Source organism: Colias philodice, unplaced genomic scaffold, assembly GCF_061535455.1.
Source record: "Colias philodice isolate Cphi_HAF_F1 unplaced genomic scaffold, ilColPhil1 Martin Lab GWU primary ptg000018l_1:1-1108441, whole genome shotgun sequence".
NCBI lineage: Eukaryota > Metazoa > Arthropoda > Insecta > Lepidoptera > Pieridae > Colias > Colias philodice.
Genome location: NW_028322190.1, coordinates 74,998 through 94,325, shown reverse-complemented (window position 1 = coordinate 94,325; position 19,328 = coordinate 74,998). Strand labels below are relative to the sequence as shown.

General features: G+C 38.7%; 2 protein-coding genes across 3 annotated transcripts; one reads left to right on the top strand and one right to left on the bottom strand.

Moving 5' to 3' along the window:
- Nucleotides 1–3,559: 3,559 nt before the first annotated feature.
- On the top strand, nucleotides 3,560–10,732 carry IntS9 (integrator complex subunit 9). Of its 2 annotated transcripts, none has more exons than XM_089714090.1 (7): nucleotides 3,560–3,733; nucleotides 4,368–4,559; nucleotides 5,446–5,648; nucleotides 6,005–6,290; nucleotides 6,988–7,458; nucleotides 7,537–7,639; nucleotides 9,970–10,732. In XM_089714090.1, the coding sequence occupies exons 1-7, from the start codon at nucleotides 3,647–3,649 to the stop codon at nucleotides 10,620–10,622; spliced, it is 1,995 nt and encodes a 664-aa protein (XP_089570216.1). In that variant the 5' UTR covers nucleotides 3,560–3,646; the 3' UTR covers nucleotides 10,623–10,732. The 2 variants fall into 2 exon arrangements, with proteins under 2 accessions (XP_089570216.1, XP_089570217.1); XM_089714091.1 differs by lacking the exon at nucleotides 3,560–3,733 and adding an exon at nucleotides 3,893–4,290.
- Nucleotides 10,733–15,543: 4,811 nt separating this feature from the next.
- Nucleotides 15,544–19,084, bottom strand: LOC149474827 (leucine carboxyl methyltransferase 1). The gene is made up of 3 exons (XM_089714062.1): nucleotides 18,741–19,084; nucleotides 17,452–17,635; nucleotides 15,544–16,367 (listed from the first exon to the last, which is right to left on the bottom strand). Exons 1-3 carry the CDS (start codon nucleotides 18,957–18,959, stop codon nucleotides 15,814–15,816), a joined length of 957 nt encoding a protein of 318 aa, XP_089570188.1. The 5' UTR covers nucleotides 18,960–19,084; the 3' UTR covers nucleotides 15,544–15,813.
- Between the last annotated feature and the right edge of the window lie 244 nt (nucleotides 19,085–19,328).

The window sequence follows — 19,328 nt, the reverse complement described above, 5'->3', positions numbered from 1 at the left end:
TACATTTGGTGTCCCAAAATTAAATCTTTGTTGAGGATTTTGTAAAAATTGGGGTACCGTTGTATTATTATGGGTACGATTGCGTGACTGATATTGTTCGTGAAAATTAACTTCTTCTAACACAATTTCTAGGGCCTGTTCTAATGTATTAGGCGATTTTAGTCTAACAATTCGCACCATGCTTTCGGGCAAATTGTACAAGAAAACGTTCAGGGCTGTATGATTATAAATCGCAATTTTCGCGCGTTTAATTTCCGTATCTACCGATAAATTAACCTTCGATATTAGTAACGATCTAATATTCTGTATCCTATTACAAAATTCAAGATAACTTTCCCCGGATTTTATTTTACAGGACTCGAGAGAGATTTTTATGCAATCCTCAGTTCGCGGATCGCCAAAATGTTGTTCCAGTAATTCTTTTAGCGCGGGCCAAGTGTTAATATCTTCGCGCTCGGATAATAACGCGGCGGCATCGCCTATTAATCTACTAGTTATTGCATGTAAAACGTAAATATTCTGCTCTTCATGCCCTCTAAATTTATTAATTATATATTCGCATTTTCGAAAGAATAAATTCAAAATTCTTTTGTCTCCACCAAAAAGAGGAATAAGCTTTAACATATCACTCGGAATTGTTATCACGTTTACGCTTTCCATGTTAAATAAGTACAGAGTAATTAAAGTTCTGAAGTCTTTAACCAATTACAATAATTTCGAATTATAAAAATCACACACACACAGAAATCAATTTAAAACGCAATATAATAAAAATTATTAAAATATAGCACAATAAAAAAAATATATGTTATCAATTATGTACTATAAAAATTAAAACTTGAAATAAGTTATAAAATCACATATAAAATATAAAAATCATTAATTGAATTACGATCGATTTTGAGATCAATTAAATCAATTAATATTAATATTTATTTATGCAAAAATCATTTAATTTTCTAATTTAAAACTTTGAATTAAGTTACACTCTATAGTTAATTAGTCTGTGCAGAGTTTTATGCAAGACAATTCTTAGAATTTAATACGATATTTCTTATGTATAAGTTATAACTAATTACTGATTTAATAGAATTTCATATTAAAACCAGATCCGTTATAATGCGAGACGTTCAATCCCAAAATAACAGTTAAAAATAGTTAAAAGTCAAAATTACACTCTCGTGAAAAGGATATGGGAATATATCAGAAAGGATGGCAAAAAGTTTTACTCACCAACCGATCGTCGATCCCATTATTCCTCGTCGTGGTCGTTTAACAAATTTATTTTTCGGTTCTTTTAGGATAGCACGGCCTTAATAGCAATGTTCTAGGGCTAATTTTGAAGACCTCTAGACATGCAGACCTTATATGGCTATCCTACCGGCTGCGCCAGTTAAACTTTGCGGGAGCGATTTGACTTTTTTTAAAAAAAAAAAATAAAATAAAATTAAAATTAAACTTATTTAATTATTACTTAACTATAACAAGTGGACGATTTGGAGTCACAAATGTTAATGCCAGAATTACATGCAATGATACAATCGATACCTTATTGCGAAATAAATGTTTTTCAATAACTGCAACGCTTATGCTAAATTGCAAGAACTCTCCGGTGGTCTTGCTGAGGCCAGCGGAAGGCTATTGCTCAACCTAATACAGAGGGTTGGGGTGGATGCGTAACTAGGTATATTTAACGATTGTTTATAATTTTTTATAAAATAAAACAATAATAAAATAAAATCATGTTTATTTTCGTAAGTATTATCACATTATAAAATTGACTTGTACACCTTGGACTTGACAAATAGCCGAATTGGAAACTCCTGTAATAAGTTTTCATAAAATTATATTTTTATCAACAAACAATATTATAGTTACCTATTTATAACATTTTTAAATTAAAGTATCAAAACCGGGTAAGTCCAACTTAGCAATAAAATCTTTCACGCGCTTTAAAATTGAAAATTGTGATGTGTTTGACCCTTCTTCATCGAATATTTTTCTATACACATTGTAAACAACACCTCTTGCTTGTGATCGCAGCGGTTTTATCGACATTTTGAAGATTTTGAAGACAAAATCCTAAAAATTAATCATCAACACAAATAATTTGACAACCAATTTGATAGTTGTCAAATAAAGTTGCCACATGAAAATCTCGTATTTTTGAAATATAAATATGCCATCAGATTCTGGTAGACCTATATCACACCCCGGACACTCCATACAAAATGATCGTTTTGACAGTCACACTGTAGAGACTGCAAATGTGTGTGTTAACGCTTTATGGTTGGCACATTTGTGACTAGCGTAAAAAAAAATTAGCGTTTTTCTGATGAAATACATCCGTAAACAGCACAATATCTAACCATTTTCTACGAAAAACGATAATCACAAATCCAAAATAATAAAATTACTTTAAGTCAATTTGATTAATGTTGTCAATCTTCGTTGCGTATCGTCCTTGCAGAAAAATATGGCCCATTTTATGTCTGATCGCGCGGGGGTGAGGTAAGTTTAGTTTTGGCGGGAGGCGGAGAGTGTCCGTTCTGTAGCGTTTAGCTACTATTATGTATTCTGTGCCTATATACCACTTTATTTACACATTAAGAGGGGGCATAAAGCAAAATAACCAATCTTCTATTAGATGATACGTGTAATATTCAAGACCAAATCTAAAAAATAAAATATATATCAAACTAGATGATATGTTCAACGATTCTGTTTAATCAAAAACATAAAATATTAAAATTGACTCGATAAAAAAAAATCACCAAGTTAGCTCTAATTTTCACACTTTTACGTTTTCTACTTGACATGGTAATACTTATTATGATTTTTTTTTTCATAAACAATTATATTAAAACATTTGCAAGATATTTGTCAGAGCATTTTGTGTAATTACTTTTAGTTTTGGTTTTATCTGCGATAAACCACTTTTATCGTGACAAAACCAAACGTTTATCTCGAGAAAAAAAGAGCGCCAAAAGTGGTTTATCGCAGATAAAACCAAAACTAAAAGTAAGTAATTACACAAAATGCTCTGACAAATATCTTGCAAATGTTTTAATATAATTGTTTATGAAAAAAAAATCATAATAAGTATTACCATGTCAAGTAGAAAACGTAAAAGTGTGAAAATTAGAGCTAACTTGGTGATTTTTTTTTATCGAGTCAATTTTAATATTTTATGTTTTTGATTAAACAGAATCGTTGAACATATCATCTAGTTTGATATATATTTTATTTTTTAGATTTGGTCTTGAATATTACACGTATCATCTAATAGAAGATTGGTTATTTTGCTTTATGCCCCCTCTTAATGAGGTTATTGCTAACTATGAATATTTTTTTTTTCAACACTTAACTTCGCAACCTGCTGGTGCGTTTCATGTTCCAATTAAGCATCAGCATAATTCGGCATTGTGCGGCACTGAGTCGCATTATGCTCTGTAATTGGAAAACAGCCACTATAACCTCACCAAACAACACACTCAACGATCTGTCAACAAATAATGCAATGTGGATGCAACACTGACCTCAAAGGATGCACTCTCAAGTAACTAATACTTAATCTGTGCTACTCTCTTATCTTCAGCAGGGGCAATATTGGAATAGTACTCTTAAAATTGGCTCCTTAATTGTGATGCATATAGTCAAGCAGGGGCAAATTGGAGAACGGTTAAAATTGCTCCGATTGCCGTGCAACCGAGATTGGCCCTGCGGAACGTGTGTAAGTAGCCCGCTTATATAGTAGTGCAATATGTGAAAAAATGAAATAAAGTTTCCTTAAAATTAAAAGATCTTCTAGAAATTTTTTTCACCCACATTTTCACCACTATCGACATAATATATTAGTTATCTGTGCTGTCAAGCTGTCATTTTGACATTGACAACGTGCTGCTTGATGCTTCTTCTAATTTCTAAAAAAGGGTTTACATCGTAGACAGGTTTACATGCTGATGTATTTGTTTTTGTTTGCAATTTGTTCTATGATTATTTATAGTTAATATTCCTATCCACAAAAAAATCTTTCTTTTTAAGTAATTGCTTATAGAGCCATGAAATCATGTACCAATTCTACGTAATACTCAAAGTGTAAAAAGTATACTTAATAAAATAACATCAATCAACAATCTTATCCAAACCGGTGGATATTATTTAAGAATATAACCTTTAAATCTACAATTTCATGCGCCAGTAGCCTAGCATTAGGCGTAGTTAAACCTCATAATAAAATGAATCAATTCATAGGTTAGGTTTGAATAAATAAATAACAATATGAAACTGGTAAGTACCCCTGTATTATATCTTTCCCGTTCTTCATAAGACACGAAATATTATATACACTTTGTGCCCTTTTACAGTATTGCCTGAGCAGCGACGCATCGAAACCATGTTTCGTGCTGTCATTCAAAGAGCTGCTGATAATGTTGGACTGCGGGCTGTCGGCTCACTCCGTGCTCAACTTCCTGCCGCTGCCGCCCGTGCCCAGCACGCGCCTGGCCTCGCTGCCTAACTACACCCCACCACACATTAATGATCCTCTCCTAGAAGGGGTGAGTCAATTGTACTTATAATGCTTGAAATTCTAAGACCATGACTTTATAAATGGTCAACAAAAGTTGATTGAAGCCTGCTGGTTCATAATAGTAACCTGTAGCAGGCAGCAGCTATCAGCCCTGAATACTGAATCTATAATTGTTCATCATCATCATCATCATCAGCCTTTCGATGTCCACTGCTGGACGTAGGCCTCTCCTAATGCACGCCACTGAGCCCGGTCGTTGGCTCTTTGCCGCCAGTTATGGCTATAATTGTTGGTTAATTTAAATACATGTGAAACTATTAATTTGCTTTTTTTAAGTTGTCTAATGTACACAGTATACATGTCATTTAAAATATTAACAAAAGCAATGCACATGTGTATTTATGAGTTATTTAGATTCAAGTTAAAAAATATGGAAAGAGATGGCATGAAATGTCCAAGCAAAGCATGAAAGTCCGCGATGGTATATGTCTATCTCTTATGGATAACCCACAATAACTTTTTTTTGTCATTTACTTTTTACGACAAATAATGGCTAATTTTCGATGCGATTTTAACCAAAACAGAATTAATCCTTAACCAATTAAATACCTTGAATACATTGTTCATTTAATATAGATCTATATGGCCCTTTACACCGTATGATTTAAGTGAATATTTTCGAAGATATTACAGATTTAAAAATTGCGGGACGTAGCGTTTGCGAATTGCGGCGGTACCGGCCGGCCGCCCGGCTATCTATTTTATACCCGCGCGAAGCCGGAGCGGGCCGCTATGTTTTTATATATGTACAACGTTCACAATTTTTCTGTAGTGTATTTAGTATCAGTATTGCACCCGTGCGAAGCCGGGGCGGGTCGCTAGTTGGTTATAAAAAAGTTAATGAAATATTTCAGGAGCTCAAGGAGTGCTGTGGTAGAGTGTTTGTGGACAGCGTGCCAGAATTCTGCCCGCCGCTGGACAAGGTCGTGGACTTCTCACAGCTGGACGTCATCCTCATCTCCAACTACACGTGCATGATGGCTCTGCCCTTTATCACCGAAGACACCGGCTTCAAGGGACAGGTGTACGCCACCGAGCCCACATTGCAAATAGGAAGGTGGGCATCGATCATATGCATTTCTCGAAAAGAGTTCTTTATTCTTGCATATGTATTTTTCTGATGTTTGACAAAAAAATTCGGTTGCCTGTAAAGTCGATTTCCTGACGATAGGTGAACGTGAGAACGTCTTAAGGCCGATTGTGCTTCTTTGTCGCTCGTTCCGCGCTCTCGCTTGCACTTCAAGCCTTAACATGAAACGCCTCAGAGCGAGGTAACGCCGCATGAGTCATGTTTTTTCGTGCGTGCAGCCAGCTTTATCGAATTATAAGACGTCGTCTCGTCAAACAATGTTGTCTGTCGATCTGTGTTTACATATTCTCGTCGTTCAATACATATATGGACTAACGCGGCAGGTTCTACCTGGAGGAGCTGTCGGAGTGGCTGTCGGGCGGCGGCGGCGCGGCGCGGCGCTGGAAGGAGCTGGTGCACCTGCTGCCGCCGCCGCTGGCGCAGGCGTCGCGCCCGCGCGCCTGGCGCCGCCTGTTCTCGCCCGCGGCGCTGGCCCGCTCGCTGGCGCGCGTGCGCGTGGTGGGCTACGACGAGCGGCTCGACCTGTACGGCGCGCTCGACGCCACGCCCGTCAGCTCGGGCTTCTGCCTCGGCTCCGCCAACTGGGTGCTGCGCTCCGCGCACGAGAAGGTACCGACGCGATCCCCAGCAAACGTTTTAATGTTTTGTGATTAAAATAAAGATTAAAAACTAGATCCCGACTACTAACACACACTCTCAAAAGTACGAAACGAAAACGTAGTTTACACTGACATTATTATGTATAAACTGTTAAAAGTTTACCGATTTATAAATAAACAATTCACACATATTATATTTTAACGTGTTTTTCATCATCCTGATGGTCCAGTTTCATTATAACAATAAAATTAAATCAATGAGAGCCTATTATAGCATTACGCAATATATGAAAATCCATGGAGGGTTGTCGCGTAAGAACTACAGGACAGTTCTTTGGCATATTATGATATAATATTATACAACATGTAAAATTTTGTAAAACTAGATTATATCAACTCCATAGTTGTTTTTTTTAAAATCATGATAATACATGATTTAAAAAGAGCAACTATGGAGTTTCGTCTCGATTCTTCTCCATTGGTACTGCTTTCCGAATCGGTGGTAAATGTAAAAATTATGTAATGACGGTTCAAAAGTGCTTCTAGAACTAAAACTGTCTTTTTATTTTATATTTAGCTATGTTTCTGTAGAAGTTCACATTACGTTATGTACGGAATAACTGACAAGGCTTTTATTTGATATATGATGTAAATAGTTTAGGTTCCCGCAAGGGACGCAAACAGCTAAGCGATCTCACGAGTTGCAGGTGGCGTACGTGAGCGGGTCGAGCACGCTGACGACGCACCCGCGGCCCATCAACCAGGCGGCGTTGCGCGGCGCCGACCTGCTCGTGCTGGCCGCGCTCACGCAGACGCCGGCGCACAACCCCGACCACATGCTGGGCGACCTGTGCGTGCACGCCACGCTCACGCTGCGCGGCGGCGGCTGCGTGCTGTGCCCCGTGTACCCGAGCGGCGTGCTGTACGACCTGCTCGAGTGCCTGTCGGCGCACCTGGACGGCGCCGGCCTGGCGCACGTGCCGCTCTACGTGGTGTCGCCCGTGGCCGACTCGTCGCTGGCCTACAGCAACATCCTGGCCGAGTGGGTGTCGGCCGGCAAGCAGGCGCGCGTGTACGTGCCCGACGAGCCCTTCCCGCACGCGCAGCTCGTGCGCGCCGGCCGCCTGCGCCACGCGCGCGCGCTGCACGACCTGGCCTTCAGCGCCGACTTCCGCCAGGTGAGCCCACGCCCACGCCCACCCCCACACCCTCCCACCCCACGCCCACACCGCCGCTAACCGCCCGCCCCGTTGCAGCCGTGCGTGGTGTTCTGCGGGCACCCGAGCCTGCGGTTCGGCGCGGCCGTGCATCTGCTGGAGCTGTGGGCCTCCAACCCGGCGCACGCCGTCATATTCACTGGTAATTTTATCTTGTTATTTTTAAACTCGACGCTCTTGACCTAGAACATATTTTGTAAACGTGTCGATGTACTTATAAATTTACTTATTTATTAAACTGAACTGTTTTCAAAGGAAAACCCGCATAGTTCCCGTTCCCGTGCGATTTCCGGGATAAAACCTACCCTATGTATATGTGTTAATCCAAGTTACCTTCTATATGTGTGCTAAATTTCATTGTAATCGGTTCAGTAGTATTTGCGTGAAAGAGTAACAAACACACACATCCTCACAAACTTTCGCATTTATAATATTAGTAGGATTAAAACTGCTTTTTACATTATCTCTCTGATTAATTTTTTTTAATTTATCTATCAAATTAAATAAATAATAATATTACCTTCACAATCGCCTAACAACGGTTTAGAGCAATCTTCCGTATACTCTCCCATCTAACGGAACCGTTGTATTAAGTTCTCTTCTGAACTATTTCTGAGAAACACGAAATATAAGGTTATTTATTATGCATACCATGTTTAAATATAAATTAATAGTCGAATCGTTTCTATCGCCTTAAATACGTATTTTATCATAATTTATCTATAATATTATTTTTTATTGACTTATCGAAATTTTCCTGACGTAAAGAAATTTTCCTGGCGTATATAATTTTTCCTGACTTAAACAAATGTTCCTGACGTATAGAAATTTTGCTAGCTTTAAGAAAATTTCCTGACGTATAGAAATTTTGCTAGCTTTAAGAAATTTTCCCGACGTATAGAAATTTTCCTCACGTATAGAAATTTTCCGGACTTATGGAAATTTTCCTGACGTATAGAAATTGTCCTGTTTTATCGAAATTTTCCCGACTTATGGATTTTTCCTGACTTATAGACATTTTTGCGGCATAGAGAATTTTTCCTCATGTATAGAAATTTTCCTGGCGTATAGAAATTTTCCTGGCTTATAAACATTTTCCTGACTTATACAAATTTTCCTGACGTATAGACATTTTCCTGGCTTATAGAAATTTTCCTGGTTTATAAACATTTTCCTGACTTATACAAATTTTCCTTATCTATATAATTTTGCGTAAATTTTCCTTACGTTACATAGAAATTTTCGTGGCTTATAGAATTTTTCCTGACGTATAGAAATTTTCCTGACATATAATTTTTTCCTGACTTATACAAATTTTCCTGACGTATAGAAATTTTGCTAGCTTTAAGAAATTTTCCCGACGTATAGAAATTTTGCTAGCTTTAAGAAATTTTCCCGATGTATAGAAATTTTCCTAACGTATAGAAATTTTCCGGCCTTATGGAAATTATTTCTATATCTTCTGGGTTATAAGACGTTACTTTGTACCAAATTTCGAGAAAGTGGATTTTTTTTCACAGCATCATGGGACGGTAGACTTGAGTATTCGATATAAATTTCAGCTTGATTAACGTGGACAAAAAAGTGATCTTATAAGGGTTCCGTTTTTTTCTATCGAGGTTCGGAATCCTAAAAACTATAACTTTTTGCGACTTTAGGGTAATAATGCATTTCATTAAAGAAACGAATCTTAAATGGCGGCTCTTATCATTCCCTCTCGCTTACACACGGCCGTACGGCATGCAAAAAAAATAGGGAAAAGTAAAATCACTAAAATGTATTTGATTTTCCCTATAATAGTTTTTATCATAAATTTACAATGACAATTATTTATTTGCGATAGTAAATAATGTTTAATTGGAATTTGAGAAAATATGTTGTTTGGGAAAAGTTGTTCAGTTTTATGGGCTCATTACAAGTATTATGGGGATTTTGTTGCATTCTGTATACGTAAATATGGTAATTCATATAAATACACAAATACCATAACAAAAAAGTTGGTCAATAAACAATTTGAAATAATTAATAAAATAATTATCCATTTACATTATTTTTATTTTCTTTTTTACTGACCCTACCATATGTCAGTGTCAGCTTTTTCGTTTCGTAAGATTCGTTTCTTTAGGGCCCATTTTTCAATGCTTGGATAAAACTTATTCGTCGAATAATGTATAAAACTACCATTTTAAAAACGTATTCTAATTGCCCGTATTTGACAGTTTACGTGACATTTTAATATTCTCGTGTAATACTTTAATAATTACTTTAATAATTTTCAATTTAATGAAACGCGTTATACTTGAGGAATGAGGAGGGTCAAAAATCTTTAAAAATTGCGTTTCGTAATACTTGAACGCTCTCTTAATGTTATTATTAATTATAATATAAAACTATTAATGATGTGAGCTATTAATCGGTGATTCAAATTACAAATATATTTTTCACATGGTTTTTTTAATAATAAATGGACAGAACCGGACTTCCCGCACGTGGAGGCTCTCGCGCCGTTCCAGCCGCTCAGCATGAAGGCGTTCCACTGCCCCATCGACACGTCGCTCAACTACTCGCAGGCCAACAAGCTCGTGCGCGAGCTGCGGCCGCGCGAGCTGGCGCTGCCGGAGCAGTACGCGGCGGGCGCGGGGGCGGGGGCGGGGCGGCCGCACATCAGCGCCGACGTGCCCACCGTGGTGGTGCGGCGCGGCGCGGCGCGCTCGGCGGCGGTGCGGCGGCGCGCCCTGCGCGGCACGCTGTGCGGCGCGCTGGCGGCCCGCGCGGCGCCGCGCGCGCTGGGCGCGCCGGGCGCGGGGCTGCGCGCGGCGCCGCTGGCGGCCGAGCTGCGCGTGCGCGACGCGCGCGTGGAGCTGGCGCCGCCGCCCGCGCCGGCCGCCAGCGCGCGCCTGCACTGGAGCGCGCTGGACGCGGAGGCGCTGGTGCGCGCGCTGGCGCGGGAGGGCGTGGGCTCGGCGCGCGTGGAGGCGGGCGCGGACGGCTGCATCGTGCACCTGCCGCGCCACGACACGCTGGTGCACGTGGAGCGCGGCGCCACGCACGTGTTCTGCGAGGGCCGCGCCGACGTGCGCCAGGCGCTGCGCCGCGCGCTCGCCGCCTGCCTGCCGCACATATGAGACCGCTACCTTCCCGCTCGGGTCGGACCCCGTCAGAAGAAACCGACGGAAAGTAATTGTATTAGGTATCGATATTTTTTAAAACGCTGAAATAAAGTCTCTTAAAATTATTCCAGTTTTTTTCTTATCTCCTCCCGTCCCGACTTAGTAGTTTCGATATCTACTTTTAAAAAAATGTTTAAGTAAATAATCTTAATATATATAAATCTCGTGTCACAATGTTTGTCCTCAATGGACTCCTAAACCACCGATTATAATAAAATTCGCACACCATGTGCAGTTCGATCCAACTTGAGAGATAGGATAGTTTAAACATGTAGGTACCTACCACGGGCGAAGCCGGGGCGGACCGCTAGTTGTCGTATAAATTTTTCACTTCGTGGTGCCCTTCATATAAATATACTTAACAAGATCGCCGCCATAAAAGTTAAAAATTTAATACTTTGTTTATAATAATTTATTAACTTAAACCAAAAATATTGGATTTCTAGTTTTTTGATTGAAAGACAATTATAGAAAAAAGTTAGTAGGTATACCTATATTAAGAAGAGCTGGAACGTCAACACATTTACACATTGCACATGTTAGGCCGGGAGATACTGACACAAAATTTCGGGTCATTTGTAACAGAATGGCGGTCCTACAGGGGTCTTATTACGCAATGACAAAAAGAAAAATGATGGTCAGAACGCTGGTACCGGCGGACTAGTCGCGTGGGCGTTAGTCACACTCGTCGGATAAATAGCGAAAGTCCAACGATTTGTAACACAAAAATTTTAGAATTTACCGATAGCCCTTAAAAAAGATGTAGGCGGTAGTGTCATGCCATACTTTTACGATGTGACTTACAGTCCGCCTTACCGACGTAAATGCGTTGATTTAAAAAAAAACAATTCAACCATTTGTACCGGGCTAACTTTTGCACAGTTAACCATCGTCGTGCAGCCATTTACTAAAATCGCCATGCCATACATACTTTTCGGACGATTCCAAATAGTCGCCATACCGCGGAAAATCTGCAAATTTTTGAATTTTTTTTTCTCGCCAAACGATGTGTACCACCCTACATTTTTTTTCAACAACTCCTGAATGATTATAAATAGAAGTGTGATAATGCCATACCTGTGGGAGGTGGCGAATGTGTATAAGATTTTTTTCTTATTGTAAGATTTTATTCGTAGTTACACCGGAAAAGTATGGCATGACACTACCGCCTACATCTTTTTTATGGGCTATCGGTAAATTCTAAAATTTTTGTGTTACAAATCGTTTGACTTTCGCTATTTATCCGACGAGTTCGACTAACGCCCACGCGACTAGTCCGCCGGTACCAGCGTTCTGACCATCATTTTTCTTTTTGTCATTGCGTAATAAGACCCCTGTAGGACCGCCATTCTGTTACAAATGACCCAAAATTTTGTGTCAGTATCTCCCGGCCTATGTGTAGCTTTTATTTTGCAATTGTTTATAAATACAGGGTGATGTAATTGGTGTAGTACGAATATCTAAAAATCTATGAAAAATTTTGTGATACAGTAAATGGAAGAATTATAGACTATTTTACAGTATTTAATAAAATCATTTAATTTTTTGTTCATTTTCATTAGAAATGTCAATTTTTCTCACCAATGTGGAAATTTGGATGATAAGGATCTTGTTAGAAAAATATAAATTTTGACTAAAATCGGCATTTTTTTTTTCAAAAATCAAATTACTAATTAATAATCAGAGTAATCACCATTTACATTAATTTACAAACGATATCGGTTGTTCTTACTTAAAATTGAATACCAATGTCTTATTGCGGTATATGTGTTCTTTGGAAGTGTTCGTAAAGTTGTTGATCCGTACTTAAATTTTGCGGAAAATCTTTTAGAGCGCTTAGTTGTGACATATCCTAAGCATATTCAATAGAATTAAAAGACGAGCGAATATGCAAGCCAGTCTAAAACTTGAATATTTTGGTCTCGAAGAGCGGCCGTTCCCTGTCATGTCGTATGCGAACGGACATTCATGAGTAAGAATTTACTACTAAACAACCATCCGTGTGTTGGGAGTGAGCGTACACGTGTTATTTGTATTGTTTTTATGACCTGAAATTTAATTATTATTTGATAATTGAATGATTATTAATACTTTTATCCAATTGATTATTATCAGAATAAATAATTAAGTTCATCAATTGATTTACTTTTAAATTATAATTTTACAGGTAAATTATGAGAGCTTTCATAATTATATTTGCATATATTTATCTACAACGCACCATTTTACAATTCAAGTCTAAAATGAAACTAGAGTCGCATTTATTTTTGAACATACTGTAAATGAAATTGCATAAGTGTGAGTACTGTGAACATGCCAGCTTTCCTTAATTGACCTGTATGTGTTGGTGATATTTTCGATGTGTGAGTAAAATTCTCATTCTTTTCATTCTAAAAAAATTCTAAATCTTGTTTTAATTTAAGTATATAAATCAGTTTCTTGGTTAAATAATTGTTGTTGTGTCTCTTCATATGATTTGTATACAGGGTGTCCCACTATGGGTATACTAAGCGCGAAGGGACTTTTAGTTTTGCATACACTGATCACGTAAAAAATAAGTAAACAACAAAATTACATCAAAAAATGTTTGCTAAATTTTTCCTGAAAATCCATGTTTTCTTCTCTAGCTTCGCGCAGCCGGCATATACCGCTTCTCTAATATGAGCATTTTGTCTATGAAAATATAATCTTAAGCGATAGCTCACGTGCTGGTGTCAAAGTTGGGCTGGTTGCTTGTTATGGTTGTACACATAGAGTATTAAAAATTCATCTATTTGAAAAAAAAATGCGTCTGGAATTTTATAAGTATTTTTTACGTACTCAGTGTATGCAAAACTATAACCACCTTTGAGCTTAGTATACCAACAGAGGGACATCCTGTACCTATAGCTTACTCAAAATCTTTCTGCAAGTATGCTCATTTATAGACAAGGAACAAATTTTTCCGCGATGGTATATTACTTATTATTACTATAAAAAACTACTTCAATATCTTTAATCTTATAGAAATAGAGGTATAGTTTTTGGTTTAAATTAATCGATTTTTTTTTTCAGTCATTTCCTCTCATTTGAAAAATTGTCATATTAAATTTTATGTAGTGTCTTGAAAGAAAAACAAAGTCAGCTGACACACAACATGAAAAAAATCTATTTTCAGTTATTCCCTCTCAACTGAAAATTTACCTGGTGATCGTTTACATGGTAGTTACTAGTTACTAGTGAAATTTAATGTCAGCTGGCACTATCTCGGCGGAAAGCTCGTCAGCTGGTACCTTGAAAGGTGTAACCTGGGTGTAACGTAACAGCATCTATCACCTACCTACTGAATCTTATGAGCCATACAAAATTTCATTGTAATCGGTTCAGTAGTATTTGTATTTTTCGTGAAAGAATAAGAAACATCTTTCCTGCATCCCTACAAACATTCGCATTTATAATTTTAGTGAGATGTAAATCATAAAGGTTTATTGATAGAAAATTGATGCGATTGTAGACTAAGATATAAAAATTTAGAGGTGGCAAAAATTGATTAGCCCACGGGCTGTAAATCCGCTACTGGGCACAGCTAGAGCACAGTAACAACGTTCAATATCCATGTGAAGAAATGAGGCTAGGTAATTAATAAAACTACATTTTGCATAAATACAGCATTTATTTTTAAACAAATATTAAACACTTAATTGTTATGATAAAATCGATATCCCGATCAATAAATAAAGAATAGTAAGTACCCGTAAGTGGCGGCCCGTGTGCGGCCAACTCGGTCTGCACTGTAAGGGGGCTCGGTTTTATTGTTAAAGTGTTTTTGATATTCTCCATACTTTTAGAGAAATTTACAAAGATATATCTCTACCGATAATTTTCTACTGAAAGATACCTACAATGAGACTAGCGTACTCGCAATCTGTTAAAAAAATTGAAAAAAAAATTAAACTCCGAGTCGGCGCTGGCAGAAGTCAATCGGCCACAGGATCGAATGCGATTCCGGGGGCTGTCACTTACGAAATTATGTCAATTATTATACAACAAATGGTTACATCCTACTTTGATTTTACACGTAGATAATAGACTTCAAAAAACTGCATGTTAATATTTAGCTACAGGCGACACTTGCGCATCCGAAGCCCGCGCTCCCGCCGCGTGCGCTTCAGATCCACATACTTACAACGCGATAACAACTTTCAACAAAAAATATATTTACAACCATATAATTTACTTTAAAATCTAATCAAATACTTTAGACACGCTCACACTATGCCACGATACCGATAGTTTAATTGATAATTCCGAAGTGTTCAGTAGTGTATGATAACTTTAGTTTAGGGACGCTTTACTTTGAGTACTAAATCACTACGGACCATAATTTATACGATAGAATTAGATCTATAGAATTTTTATGTCATAAATTACATATATATAATTTTCAAAGAGTTATAATGAACAAGTTACGTCTCCGAAAAATCATCTTAAATGTAAAGTTAATATGATATTTATCCAGAAAGAACTCGAGTTAGCACCGAAAAAACATAACTTTTAGTCTATTTTGAGAAATAAATAAATAAGGAAGACTACGAGCGATCATCTGCAGAACGAATCAACGGAACGTTAACGCTACACACTCATCAATAATTATAATATCGTTTCGCAAAATTCACAAATAAAGCTCTTAAAAATCTAATAAAATGTTAAAATATCCAAAAATATTACGTTCATTACACGTTGTAGAACTATTTGAGATTTTTTATTGTATAGTAAAGTAAGTTTTATTTTTTATAGAATCAATACATCATAATTACTCTAAGATCTGCTAAATGCTCGTTAGGAACGACTGACTGTGTGTGTGCGAGTGGGGGGAGGGGTGTGTGTGTGTGGGGGGGCTCAGCCGCTCAGGTCGAGGTCGGCGAAGAGGTCGCCGCGCGAGGCCACGGTGAGCGCGTAGTGCGAGTTGAGCTGGCTGAGCAGCTCGCGCTCGTCCAGCATCTCGAGCGCGGTGTGTGTGTGTGGGGGGGGGCTCAGCCGCTCAGGTCGAGGTCGGCGAAGAGGTCGCCGCGCGAGGCCACGGTGAGCGCGTAGTGCGAGTTGAGCTGGCTGAGCAGCTCGCGCTCGTCCAGCATCTCGAGCGCGGTGTGTGTGTGTGGGGGGGGGCTCAGCCGCTCAGGTCGAGGTCGGCGAAGAGGTCGCCGCGCGAGGCCACGGTGAGCGCGTAGTGCGAGTTGAGCTGGCTGAGCAGCTCGCGCTCGTCCAGCATCTCGAGCGCCTCGGCGCGCGCGCGGTCGTCGTCGGGCAGCGCGCGCCACACCGCGTCCATGTCCCAGCAGCGCGCGCGCTCGAAGCCGGCCGCGCGCAGGCGCTGCTCCTGCGCCGCGGGCTGGCGGCAGTGGCGCTCGCCCGCCAGCAGGCAGCCGCGCGCGCTCAGGTTGCGCACCATCACCTCGCCGAAGCGGTCGCCCAGGTTGCACTGCTCGTACACGAGCAGCACGCAGCGCGGGAAGGCGGCGGCCAGCTGCGCCAGCAGGCGGTCGGCGGCGTCGGGGCGCAGGTACACGAGCACGCACTCGGCCAGCAGCAGCGCGGGCAGCTCGCGCACCGCTCCGCCGGCCGCCAGCTTGCGCGCCAGCTCGCGCTCGCAGCGCAGGTCGCAGGCCAGCAGGTGGTAGCCGTCCGCGTGCAGGTCGCCCGAGCGCAGCACCACCTCGCCGTCTGCCGAGGGCGCCACCGATATTCATTTAAAAGTCTATCGTTATCGTATCGTTATATAACATAATCTTATATATAAAAATGAATCGCAAAATGTGTTGGTAAGCGCATAACTCGAGAACGGCTGAACCGATTTCGATAATTCTTTTTTTATTATATTCCTTGAAGTACGAGGATGGTTTTTGTGTAGAGAAAACGTAAATATGTACCACGGGCGAAGCCGGGGCGGACCGCTAGTATTATATAGAATGAAAATGTTCCTTGGAGATATTATACTGTTGAATCTTTAAAACTACACGACAAACATTGATGCGATCGATATTTAGGTATTGAGCTATTCGTTTGGCGCCTAAATTCTTTGAGATATAACAAAATCATGTATCGCATAATAGTGTAATATACACGTCTTCCACAATATAGCATACCCAAACTCAAACATTTATTCATTCTATTAGACTTCTAACTTGTCATAACATAGTTTTACCGATTAGACCACTGATACGGAATGCAGGACTGACGGAAAAGAACCAGCAATAAACTCCATAGAATATATACATATGTTATGGATAGTAAACAAAAAAACATATATATGTATATAGTTATTATAATTCATTAGTTTATATTAGTACTAGCGGTCCGCCCCGGCTTCGCCCGTGGTACCGACATGTTTAAAGTTTAAACTATCCTATCTCTCAAGTTGGATCGAACTGCACATGGTGTGCGAATTTTATTATAATCGGTTAAGTGGTTTAGGAGTCCATTGAGGACAAACTTTGTGACAGGAGATTTATATATATATATATACTAGAGGTCCGCCCCGGCTTCGCCCGTGGTACATATTATTTCGCAATAAAAGGTAGCCTATGTCCTTTCTCGGGTATCAAAATATCTCCATACCAAATTTCATGCAAATTGGTTCAGTAGTTTAGGCGTGATTGAGTAACAGACAGACAGACAGAGTTACTTTCGCATTTATAATATTAGTATGGATTAAGATTTAACATGAAATATCAATATCATTTGACACCCAACCGGGCGCAGACCAGCTAGTTACGTAAGAGAATAGTCAAGATAACATAATATATACCTTCGTTACATATCTTTTCGAGTAACTGTTTGTTGCGTTTAATAATTTGACACTTCTTGCTGATGACGGAGGGGAAGTCTAATTCAATAAAATTGCTGACGGCTTGAGTGGTGTCCTTCAGTCGCCAGTACAATGTGTCGAATCCGCACCCCAGATTTATAATTTGACACTTAGTGCCGCACCTCTGCAAAATATTGAAAATCTTTACTTTTCACTTTCGAAAAATATGTATTACCAATTGATTAATTAGTTACAGTTATAATTAATTATGTTATAGTTAATCAATTGGTAATATTACAATTGGAAAAATTTTATCTTATTATAAAATCTACTTTGATGTACACAGTCCACAGAACTTGAGAAGAATATCATGTAAGTCTATGTTTCATGAGTCATTCATCCTAATTTCTGGATAAAAGTGGAAGAGTGATGTAAGAATAAATCGGCTTCAGTGCTCCAACTATTTGAATTAATAATAAAAATAACTATGTTAAAAACAACCGACTTTAAAAAACGGAATTCAACAAAGAAGTTGAAGTTGCTGCCAAGAACTAAGCACTTAGCATTAAGCCTGTGCACCGACATCAAATCTTTTTAGTAAATAGCACATCTAAACATGTAATATGTAGTAATTAATAATATCAAATCTTTTTTATTTTTTACTTTTCCGTTTTTGAAGTTGGTTGTTTTTAACATAGTTATTTTTATTTAATACTTTTTAGTGTATATTTCAACACGAATCAAACAAGCCCAAACTTGATAAAGTTGAGTCAATATATTACTGAGTTCCTATGGCCACCTTCCGATTCCATCATCAAATCAGCTCTATGTCATGATAATGTTTCATCGCCATCCAATTTACATATGTATACTAAATTTCAGATCAATCGGTTACCGGGAAGTGAATCAAAGTTACTTGCTACATTTCAATTAAGTCATCGAGATTAGACAAAAAGGCTCATAAAATAAAAACTGCTGGGCCTATCCGATTTAAATTTTTATGGGACCAATTCGACACCATTCCGCATCAAAAAAAAAAGAATCATGTAAATCTGTTCAAAAACCTCGGAGTAATCAGTGTACATACATAAAAAAAATATACCGGCCGAATTGATAACCTCCTCCTTTTTTTTGAAGTCTGTTAAAAATACTAAGAATCTTATTTCAAATATTTCATATATTCAACACAGGCCCTGACTGCATAAGTATAACTATATTGCATTTATAGCAAAACGTATTATTTCGATAAAATATATTGTGATATATTATGTACAGCGTCTACAGCTTACTTCTAGAAACTGATGTATGAACATCTCCATTGCCTTGACCCGAGCATAATAGCCGCGATTTATTTCAGGGGCTTTCCTATCCGCATGTTTTACGAAATATTTGATGTATTCGTCTTTCCAATATCCTAGTTCCACTGCGCACCGTTTACACTCCGTAGCGTCCGTGTTGGTGGCGATGATCGCCTCATCTTCTACGGTCCAAGACATTATATTATTCATTTTATAATGTTGTTAGACACAAGCGCAATCGGGATTTTTTAATCAACCATCACTTGGCTCGACAAATTTACAATAGTTCAATGAAAAATAAATATCCGAATCTATGTTTTCTATACGAAAAGTTAAAAGTATTGTCGAGCCAATTTAATAGGCAACATTTGACGTCTATCAATTTTATCTTCATAGGGTGGTAACCTGCTTAAAAACATCGATTAAAGTGAATTATTCGATACGAACTTGAAACATTTGTCAATCGAACTTGAAACACATGTCAATAATTTATGATCATTTTTTTTATTTTTATTCCCAAGTAATCAATGCATTCGATTCTAGATGTCAGATTTCGATTTTTAGAGTAACGTCTCTGGT

Bases quoted from the DNA above. Each gene is read 5' to 3' on its own strand.
- IntS9 (XM_089714090.1), top strand. From the start codon at position 3,647: ATGCATATAGTCAAGCAGGGGCAAATTGGAGAACGGTTAAAATTGCTC. The intron at 3,734-4,367 runs GTAAGTAGCCCG...GCCCTTTTACAG, and splicing joins ATTGGCCCTGCGGAACGTGT to TATTGCCTGAGCAGCGACGC. The intron at 4,560-5,445 runs GTGAGTCAATTG...GAAATATTTCAG, and splicing joins ATGATCCTCTCCTAGAAGGG to GAGCTCAAGGAGTGCTGTGG.
- LOC149474827 (XM_089714062.1), bottom strand. From the start codon at position 18,959: ATGAATAATATAATGTCTTGGACCGTAGAAGATGAGGCGATCATCGCC. The intron at 17,636-18,740 runs GTAAGCTGTAGA...AATATTTTGCAG, and splicing joins TCATACATCAGTTTCTAGAA to AGGTGCGGCACTAAGTGTCA. The intron at 16,368-17,451 runs GTATATATTATG...CGCCCTCGGCAG, and splicing joins CGAAAAGATATGTAACGAAG to ACGGCGAGGTGGTGCTGCGC.